This window comes from Carcharhinus amblyrhynchos, chromosome 6 (genome assembly GCF_965287045.1).
Source record: "Carcharhinus amblyrhynchos chromosome 6, sCarAmb.v2.hapA, whole genome shotgun sequence".
Classification (NCBI taxonomy): domain Eukaryota; kingdom Metazoa; phylum Chordata; class Chondrichthyes; order Carcharhiniformes; family Carcharhinidae; genus Carcharhinus; species Carcharhinus amblyrhynchos.
In genome coordinates, this window is record NC_137329.1 from 26,293,686 (window position 1) to 26,304,495 (window position 10,810).

A 10,810-nucleotide genomic window follows, 5' to 3' on the forward strand; every position below is an offset into this window, starting at 1 on the left:
ATTGCAATGGTTCTGGAGTCACATGTAGGCCAGACCAGGTAATAATGGCAGATTCTCTTCCCTAAAGGGCACTAGTGAACCAAATGGATTTTTACAACAATCAACAATGGTTTTATGGTCATTAAGCTTTTCATTCCAGGCTTTTTTTGTGATTGGATTTTATTGGATTCAAATTTTGCCATCTGCTGTGGTGGGATTCAAACCTGGTTCGTCTGGGTCTCTGGATGTCCAATGACAATATTACTACACTATCACCTCCCCTGCAAGAATATTGAAGGTTCACTAATTTCTTCCGGGACCAGGCCAAGTTATGCCATATCCATCTGCAATTCACTTTGATTTCATCTCAGTTTCTCAGTCTGGCACTTAACCTTCCAGAGCCCTCTGTCTCTGCACGGCTTCTGTTGCCAATCACTTTCATAGGTTTAACCAGGCATATCTGACAGTTTCCTGTTTGGCGTGTCCTGCATAGTGAGTCCAGATCAGGCACACCCTGATTCCCAATGGCTTCTATGCTCATTGCTCTGGCCTGCTGGCAGATATATAGCTGGTTTCTAACAAGCTGACCCTGCTGACTCCTTTCTGTCACAAGGCAAGCTATCTTTTATTGTGAGGAACACTGTATATTTTATAAGTGATTCCACACAATATGGGCATCACTGAAGAGGCTAGCATTTATTGCCTATTCCTATTTGCCATTGTGTAAGGGTGACGTGGAGATGCCAGCGTTGGACAGGGGTAAACACAGTAAGAAGTCTCACAACACCAGGTTAAAGTCCAACAGGTTTATTTGATAGTAAACGCCACAAGCTTTCAGATCACGAAGAACAAAGAACAATACAGCACAGGAAACAGACCCTCCAATCCTGTGCCACTCATTGGTCCAACTAGACCATTCGTTTGTAACACGCTGTTCCTTCGTCAGGTGAGCTTGTAACGTTCCCAGACCAGAGCCAGGATAGGATCTTTTGCTCCAGGCAAAATATTTAAGGTTGGACACAATTTAAATATAACTCTATAACAAATGAATCAGCATAACAATTAAGGCAACACAGTGACACAGTGGTTAGCACTGCTGCCTCACAGCGCCAGAGGCCCGAGTTTGATTCCTGCCTTGAGTGACTGTCTATGTGGAGTTTGCAGATTCTCTGTGCCTCTGCGTGGGTTTCCTCCTCGTGCCCTGGTTTCCTCCTACAGTTCAAAAGATGTGCATGTTAGTTTGCATGGCATATTGGCCATGCAAAATTACCCCTTCATGTCAGAGGGATTAGCAGGGTAAATTGGTGGTGGAGGGTGGGGTGGGAGATTACCTCTTATGTGTGATTTTGGCAGCAAGCAATTGGGGGGGGGGAGTTGGGAGAGGGCTGCATGGGGAGACAAGGGGAGAGAGTGAACCCCCAATACTTATAGTGGGGGTGGGGGTTGCTCTGAAGCTTGGTGGGGGTGCCCTCCACGGCTGTGGTTTGGTGGGCATAGGTGGGAGGGAGTTTATTATTTTCACAGATCCTTTAAAAACGGTGATGGATCTCTGTGGAACCAGCCTCACCGGCTTTATCAGGCCCTACCCTGCCAGGGTGACAGTGCAAATCACACCTCCCCCTGATTTATTTTTGACAGAGTGTTGGATGATCTGGTGAAAAAGGCTGGCCATGTTCCGGCTTTCAGTCAGAATTGGACACTTAGCCATTTGGTTGGAAAATTCCGTCATTGACCTGTTGGGCTGGATTTTCACTGAGTCAGGATAACTTGGGCAGGCAGGAACCAATTCTGAGATTTAAACCCCATTCCCCGAAGTTTCCAGTTTTCAGGAGTAAGCTTTAATGGTAAGGCTGGTTCAGGTCAAAAGACCACACCTTACACTCCGGCATGTCCCAGTCATTCACAGTTCCATGGAATTAGGTCAGCTTTTCAAAATGTTTTGGCTCACAAGATCTCAGAGGTGTCTTGTACCATAGTCTGCTTGTGGGGTCCTTTTGAAAGATAAGTTCAAAAGGTCTTCCTTATGCTCCCCAAGCCAACATATGTATCCCCCACTTTGCCCCTTCCAAACCCTCTACCCATTCTCTCTTGCCTTCATGCCCCAAACCATGGTATGCCTCTTCTGACAGCCTTCATGGTCACTTCCAGAACCATTCACTGTACATGGTATAGAAGGGATTTTTTAAAATGATCTTCACACACTTTTTTCCCTTTGAAAAATAGTAGGAATGTGATGGAAAGATTCCCAAGCTGATGATCAAACTATTGAACTCCATTATGAATGCTTCTTCCATGGCCAACAAGTCTTGGTGTTGGGCTTGAACCTGGATCTACTGGTCCAGAGGCAGGGATGCTACCACTGTGCCACAGGACCTTTAGCAAGAAGCAATGAACCACTTAGTGACAATTAGAAAATTTAAAAAACATCCAATTATTGAAAGTTTTCCATTTTCTTAAAAAAAATAGTTTTTGCTATAGTCCAATATAAGTGTCAATCAACCAAACCATTTAAAGCATCAATAACAGAAACTGCAAGCACTTGACACCACTTGACCTTGTGTAAATAACCATTATGACATTGACAGCAATGATCAGAGAGCCAGAGCTATAAATCAAGCTATGTTTTCTTTGGAGCTCAGGTGTTTCAACAAGCTAATGGATTTTCAGCCTCTCAGGCAAGCTTCATTATGTATTCTTTGCTGAGGCTTTTCCTGTCTCCTGCTACCTGTTTGACAGATACATGAATAGGCAGGAAATAGAGAGATATGGACTGAGTAGAGGCAAAAGATCTTTAGTTTACAAAGGCATCTTGTGTCGGTGCAGGCTTGGTGAGTTGAAGAGACTGTTCCTGTGCTGTGTTGTTTTTTTTGTACCCGCCTCAAGGGTGATAATCCAGCCCACTGTCACCTTACATGACTTGGTGTCATTCTTAGTTTTATAATTCTCCTGTGAAGCCATTCAGATGTTTCATTATGTTAAAGGCACTATATAGGTATAGGTTGTTGCTATTTTACTAATGCATCAGGACACCAGCTTTCTATAATCATCACCTACCCTGTCCTCCAATCTCAGATACTTAAGCAATCATTTTGTGCCATTAAATGACAAGGCAATGCTGTTTTCATCTTGTTTGTGTTTCTTAGGGTGGTTCCATACAGAACAGAAAATCAAAGAGGTGCCTGGAGCTTCAAGCAAGTCCTGACAATGAGTTTGGGTTCCAACTTTTACTCCAGAAGTGTAGTGGCCAGCGATGGACCATCTCAAATGTCTTAAAGCAGACATTGCCCCAGTGAACCACTACCCTCTACCCTTCCCTTCTTGTTCTTTCTGTGCTACTGTGTAGCACGTTTTGCAAAGTTCTGCTGTAATTATCTTTTGTCCCTCAGGCTTATGTGTGGGTGAAGAGAAATCTTTTTTCTGTAATAGAGTTGTACATGATCTACAGACAGCTGTCCATTGGGAAGGATGAAACCAGAGTCAATGTAGCTAAATATTTTCTATTTGTAAATAGACACTTGTCAAGGAACAAAGAACAACACAGCACGGGAAACAGGCCCTTCGGCCCAACGAGCCCCCGCCGCCATTTTAACATTATGAGTCTCCTCTCCACCCATGACCCTTATCTATGCTTATGGCATTCCGCATTGAGGGAAGACTAATTTAGGGACAATTTGTTACACCAATCAGACTAAGAGCACATCTTTGGGGTGTGGGAGGAAACCGGAGAAAACCCATGCAAGCACGGGGAGAATGCGCAAACTCCCACAGACACTGGTCCAAATCCATGTATCTGCACAGCAAACAGTGATGGTCACTGAGCTATCGTGTTGCCCAGCATCTGACCCAGTTTAAGCTTGCACTAATGACGTGAAGCTTGAGGCTACTCTCGAAACATCCAAGAGCAGCCCTCGTACGACCCATCGCGTGTATGCCCCTTGTTGGACAACAAGGTGGACCGAAGCACCTGTGGATTAAAAGAGAAAAACATCAATAACATGCACATCCTTATACAAACATTCAAGGGAATCCCCAGAAGCTCAAAAGTAAAACAAGTGAGCCAGAAAATATGTTGGAAGGTCCATAGGAATCAATTGATTCCCAGAGACGTCCCAAGGCTCCTGAACCTTATTTAAAACAGTCTCCAATATCCCTCCATCTCCATCCCACTCATGTGCCTATCTAAGTAACTCTTAAACAACTCTAGCGTGCCTGCCTCTACCACCTTACTTGGCAGAGCACTTCATACCCCCACAACCCCCTGTGTAAAAAACCTCCCTCTAACATCCGAATTATACCTCCCCCCCCCTCACCCTAAGCCCGTGGCCCCTCGTAATATTTGTTTCCAATCTAGGAAAAAGCTTATCACTGTTTACTCTATCTATACCCTTCATAATCTTATATACCTCTATTAGATCTCCCCTCAATTGCCGTCTTTCTAGGGAAAACAGCCCCAATTTGCCCAATCTTTCCTCATACCCCAGTCCTTCCATACCAGGCAACATCCTGGTAAACTTCCTCAGCACTCTCTCCAGGGTCTCCACGTCTTTCCGGTAGTAAGGCGACCAGAACTGGACGCAGTACCCCAAATGCAGCCTAACAACTGCAACATTAGACTCCAGCTCTTGTACTCTATACCCCTTCCTATAAAGGCTAACATACCATAAGCTTTCTTCACAACCTTCTCCGCCTGTACTGCCACCTTCAAAGACTTGTGCACTTGCACCCCCAGGTCCCTCATAATAGGTCTACCCTTTATCATATAACTCCCACCTACATTATTTCTCCCAAAATGCATCACCTCACATTTACCAGGATTAAATTCCATCTGCCATTTATCTGCCCAATATACCAGCCTATCTATATCCTGTTGTATTGCCTGACACTGCTCCTCAGTGTCTGCCAGTCCAGCCATCTTAGTGTCATCTGCAAACTTGCTGATCACACCACGTATTCCCTCTTCCAAGTCATTTATGTATATTACAAATAGAAGAGGTCCCAGTACTGAGCCCTGTGGCACACCACTAGTGACAGACCTCCAGCTAGAAAAAGACCCTTCCACTACTACTCTCTGTCTCCTATTACCAAGCCAGTTATCAATCCATCTAGATACCTATCCTTGTGTTCCATGAGCCTTAACCTTTTCAACCAACCTACCATGAGGGACTTTGTCAAACGCCTTACTGAAATCCATATAGATGACATCAACGGCTCGTCCTTCATTGACCGTTTTTGTCACCTCCTCAAAAAATTCTACCAGATTCATAAGGCAAGACTTCCCCTTTACAAAGCCATGCTGCGTATCCTTTATCAGATCGCAACGCTCTAAATGCAGATACATCCTATCCCTAAGAATCCTCTCCAACAACTTCCCTATCACTGATGTCAAACTCACCGGCCTACAGTTACCTGGGTTATCCCTCCTACCCTTTTTAAACAACAGTACCACGTTCGCTATCCTCCAGTCCTCTGGGACCTCACCTGTGTCCAAAGAAGAGACAAAGATTTGCGTCAGAGGCCCAGCAATTTCATCTCTTGCCTCCCTAAGCAGCCTAAGATAAATGCCATCAGGCCCTGGAGATTTATGAGTTTTAATGCTACCTAAAAGCCCTAACACTTCCTCCCTCGTAATGGATGGTTCCTTCAACTGGTCTACAGCTCCCTCCAAGACAGTACCGGACATCAAGTCCCTCTCTTTCGTGAATACCGACGCAAAGTATTCATTCAGGATCTCCCCCATTCCCTCGGACTCTAAGCACAGTTCCCCTCCTCTGTCCCTGAGAGGACCGATTTTTCCTCTAACCACCCTTTTGTTCCTGAATTAGGAGTAAAATGCCTTCGGATTTACCTTAATCCTGTCTGCCAAAGCCATTTCATGCCCCCTTTTTGCCCTTCTAACTCCCCGTTTGAGCTCCCTCCTACTCTCTGTATTCCTCCAATACTCTCTCCGTTCCCAGTTGCTTAGACCTAACATACACCTCTCGTTTCTTCCTGACCAAGTCCTCAATCTCCCTAATAATCCACAGCTCTCTAATTCTACCTTTCCCATCCTTCCTCTTAACCGGCACATGTCTTTCCTGCAACCTTTTCAGTTTTCCCTTGAAAGACTCCCACATGCCGAACGTGGACTTGCCCTCCAACAGCCTATCCCAGTCTGTATCCCTAAGCTCCTGCCTAATCCGGCTGTACCTAGCCTTCCCCCAATTTAGCACCCTCCCCTTAGGACAGCACTCATCTTTTTCCATTAATATCCTATCGTCAGATGGAGAATATTTATAATGATTGTTCTGTTACATGTAATGATGTAAAACATCTGCTATAATGTGGGTGAGTGGATAGTCATTCATCAAATCAGTGACATCTAGGCTTGTAACCTCTGTTCTCCAGGGTGTCATACCCAGGGGTACACTGAAGGACTCCGCAGCACCAGAAGTCTCCATCTAAGCTTCATGCGGTAATTGCCCCGGGAGTTCAAACTTTCAAACTGCCCCTGGACAATTGCCCTGCAATGCAAACCATCCAAAGTCCCAAATTAAATCCACACTGTCTTACAGAACAGTTACTCAAAAACAAATTGAAGAATTCAAACCACTTCCACCCTCTGAGTGATTGTAGTACTGGACCACCCTGATCCCCTTCTCGGGATCCCCCACCTAGCCCCCACATCCCCCATTGCCCTCCCACCACAGTCCCGACAATCCCCCAACTCCCTCAAAGGATCCCTTGACCACATTCCCTTACTAATACCCTCCCACCCCCAGGCCCCCATACCGAACCCCCAAGGGATAGCCTGACTACACCACCAATCCCCACTTCTTTCCAAACCCCCTGACCACACATCCAACCTTTCTCCCCTTGACTACCCTCCCCACACTGGACTACCACCTCATCCCCTGACCACGCTCCCGAATACCCACCCCACTGACCGCTGTCCACTCACCACAGACCTCCCCACAGACTAATCCCTCCCACTGACCACATTTACTCACCACCTGACCCACACACTGACAATCCAATCCCACTGACGACCTAATGCTCCCTCACCCTCACTGCCCCTTTCAATAATGACCCACTCCACCCCCATGCACACCGAGCATTTCACACTGCCCCCCCCCCGCACCTCCCCACCACTCCGATCACCCTACGAGCTGATCCACCCTCAATTCTACCCACTTACCTTGTACACTTACCGTCACACTGCCTTCTTCAAGTGGGTTGGATCATTAAAGGTACCTGCTTTCCACCAAAAAAAGGTGTGTGTTCCTCGCATGCGACTCAGCAGCCCCTTAATGTCAGGCCTCGGGGACACTCTATACCACAGCTTTTCCACCCAGCCTTGTCAGAAGGTCAGACGAGAAATATGAAGCTACATTTCAGGGTATGTAACTAGGAGTGGAGTAGCAATCCGTCTGTGAGTACCAGTCCAGGGGAGTTACAGTCTGATTATCAATGAAATCTGTGTAGGTGTCAAACCTTCAATTCTCTGCTCGTTTGATTTGTGTTAAACAACATCAGGGACCCGGGATCAATTGCCAGCTTGGGTCAATGTCTGAGTGGAGTTTGCACGTTCTCCCCATGTCTGTGTGGGTTTCCTCCGGGTGCTCCGGTTTCCTCCCACCGTCCAAAAGACGTGCTGGTTAGGTGCATTAGCCATGCTAAATTCTCTCTCAGTGTACCCAAACAGGCGCCAGAGTATGGTGACTAGGGGGTTTTCACAGTAACTTCATTGCAGTGTTAATTGTGACACGAATAATTAAACTTTAATTTTTTGTACACTTGTTGATTTTCGAAGGCCGCCAGAAAAACAATGTGATGCTGTATAACTTACTGAACACTGGAATAGGAAATGTTCCAACCAATCTTCTCAAAGTTTGGAGGGTACATCATGAACTGAATGGTCAGATTGAGAACCAGAGGGTGTTGTGCAGGGAGTAAGCCTGGGTTGAGATGGAAGAGTGTACATTCACACCTCCTGGACAATCTCTGGGGGCCTCACCATGATATATCATCCGTTGAAAAGTGACAGATAAAGTTTGTGGAAAGAATGGAATTTCGCTGCTCCCAAGATCCCCTCGGAGTCCTCCGCTCAGCGGGCAACACTCTCATTGAATGTAGCTAAACTGTTGGAATGTGGGATCATTCAGCTTGTTCAATGATTACAGTAATAATCCAAGATAAGGTTCTACACTGACATTGTAAATAAAGTTACCCAATATTTATACATCTCTGTATTACAATCCATCTTTTCTTGTCATGTCTGTCTATCATTAAATCTTGGTGAGCAGGCCTCGCTAGGCAAGGCCAGCGTTTGTTGCCCATCCCTAGTTGACCTGAGAAGGTGGTGGTGAGCAGCTCCATTCTCCAGAATGCAGCTTTATATTCAGGTTTAGGGATAGAACACAGATTCAAATGTAAGATTGGTGCCAGGAGGTTCTTTTCCACGCAGAGTCATTTTCAGGGACAATGTCAGGGGACAGTGTTGAGCAGAGGGCGGGGGGGGGCGTGGAGATTGAGTTCTGAGGTGGGGGAGTCTTTTGTCTGTGATGGCAGGGGGCTGGGGGCGGTTGATGTGGGGAGAGAAGGGAGTTCCCTGGGTGGGTGGTTTTCCCTGTCTGTGGAATGGGGAGGGTGTATCTGTGCAGGGGTGGGAGGGAAAATTCCGTGAAAGGAGCTTCCGTGGGTGTTTCCTTTTTTTAATCAGGGTGCCCTACCTTTCTGTGTTAAATCATTGTAAGAAATGATTAGAGGCGGCACCAGGGCGGGTAGGGTTGTTGTGGATAGGTGGACTTAGATGTGTTGAGTGGCGTTCCTCATTCATAGGTGATCTTGTGAGGTGCCCAGAGGGTGTCTGCCTGTTGGTGCTGTCACTCATTCTTGTAGAAGGAACAAAATCAAGTCTTTCCCATGTTTCAAACCACCATGTAAACACTTGTGGCTGAAAAAAACAGCTGTTTACTGGGATTGCTATGTGTCATTTTGGGGATCATAAGAATGAGATGGAATTAGTACCTATTGTTATTACAGTTACCACACAGTATTCATTTCAATCAAATATCATTCAATACCACCAGACCACGCTGGTGTTTATGCTCTACTCAAAAGTCCTTCCACCCACTGTATCAGCGTATCCTAACGTTCTGCTTTCAGGGGCAATGCCAGGGTGGGGTGGGGTGGGGGGGGGTGGTGGGGGAGGCTGGGGTGAGCTTCCAAAGTGTTGGGAGTTTCTTGTCTGTAATGCTGGGGATGGGGGATGGGGGGGCTTTCGTTGTCTGGGGAACGGGGAGGTTGGGGGGATGTAGCTGTGCTAGAGTGAGAGGGGACTACGGGAAAGTTTCATGAAGCGGGGGGGTTCCATAGTTGTTCCTTCTTTTAATTTTTATTTATCAGGGCGCCCTACCTTTCGGAAACCTGCGTTGCTGGTGTGGAAAGCCTACCACTCCAGGATGGACGTCATGGGACACACCCCTTACATTTTCTTTCACAAAGTATTTTAAGATGCGGTGGGGAAAACCAGGAAGGCAGTAGGCGGGCTGCCCTCCGCTCCCCCCACTTCAGACAGCACTTGGAAAAGAAAATTGGAAAATTCCCCCTAAAGTTGGTGAGACTGTGACTGGGACTGAACATTGGCCAGTCACGATCCTGGCAGCCACACCAACAGTTTCCTCCAGCAACAACCATCTTTTTTCTTATCATTCGTGGGGCATGGGTACGATGGCTGGCCAGCATTTATTGCCCAACCCTAGTTGCCCCTAAGAAGGTGGTGGTGAGCTGCCGTTTTGAAACGCTGCAGTCCACGTGCTGTGGATTGACCCACTATGCCATTAGGGAGTGAAATCCAGGATTTTGACCCAGTGACTGCGATATATTTCCAAGTCAGCACGGTGAGTGGCTTTAAGGGGAAGTTGCAGGTGGTGGTGTTCCCATTTATCTGTTGTCCTTGTCTTTCTGGATTTGGAAGGTGCCGTCTAAGGATATTTGATGAACCTCCCTGCTTGCTACCACCTCCCCACCCCCCTCACATCAGCACTGTCCTCTACCATCATTCTACAGATTCTCACGCTCTTCCCCTCACAACAGAAGTCTATCCATTTGTTCAGTGCCCTTAACAGTGTCAAGTGTCCAGGGAATAATCAAACAGAGCTTGACGCTGAGGCACAGCAGGAGATATTAGGGCAGGTGGCCAGAACCTGATCAAAGAAATAGGTTGTAAGGAACGTCTTAAAGGAGGTAATAGGTACCACTGGAATACTTTCCCTAAGCCTTTCCGCTTCTATTTCCCTACCTTTACAATGATCCTTAAAACCTTTCATCAAACCTTTGGTCATCTGCCCTAATATCTCCTTCTTTAGCTGAGTGGCAATATTTGTTTGAAAATTCATCCTGTGACAACATTGGAAGGTTTAGTTACTTCACAGGCACAATACAAATACAAATTATTGTTTTTGTTAAAAATCAGTAGGAGAAATAGAAGTAATCTAAGAAATTTATACGCAGCAACCAAAAATAGGAATGGGTATGGAGCCTTTAACTTATTCCCCACTTGCCTATCTGCTCCACTGAGGGAGTGCTGCACCGTCAAAGGGTCACTACTGAGGGAGCGCAGCACTGTCAGAGGGTCAGTACTGAGGGAATGCTGCACTGTCAGAGAGTCAGTACTGAGGGAATGCTGCACTATCAGAGCATCAGTACTAAAGGAATACTGCACTGTGGGAGGGTCAGTACGGCGGGAGTGCTGCACTGACAGAGGGTCAGTACTGAGGGAGTGCTGCACTGTCAGAGGGTCAGTGCTGAGGGAGTGCTGCACTGCCAGAGGGTCAGTACTGAGGGAGTGCTG

The 10,810-nt window shown here is 46.5% G+C and overlaps 1 protein-coding gene across 1 annotated transcript in view; it reads left to right on the top strand.

The window, feature by feature from the left end:
* The window catches only part of galnt18b (UDP-N-acetyl-alpha-D-galactosamine:polypeptide N-acetylgalactosaminyltransferase 18b), a 266,019-nt gene extending 262,330 nt beyond the window's left edge, over positions 1 to 3,689 (top strand). Inside the window, exon 11 of the mRNA XM_080190078.1 lies at positions 3,123 to 3,689. Coding sequence (XP_080046204.1) covers positions 3,123 to 3,272 — 150 coding nt within the window. The 3' untranslated portion in view covers positions 3,273 to 3,689. The remainder of the gene's footprint in view (positions 1 to 3,122) is intronic.
* The last annotated feature ends 7,121 nt before the right edge of the window (positions 3,690 to 10,810 follow it).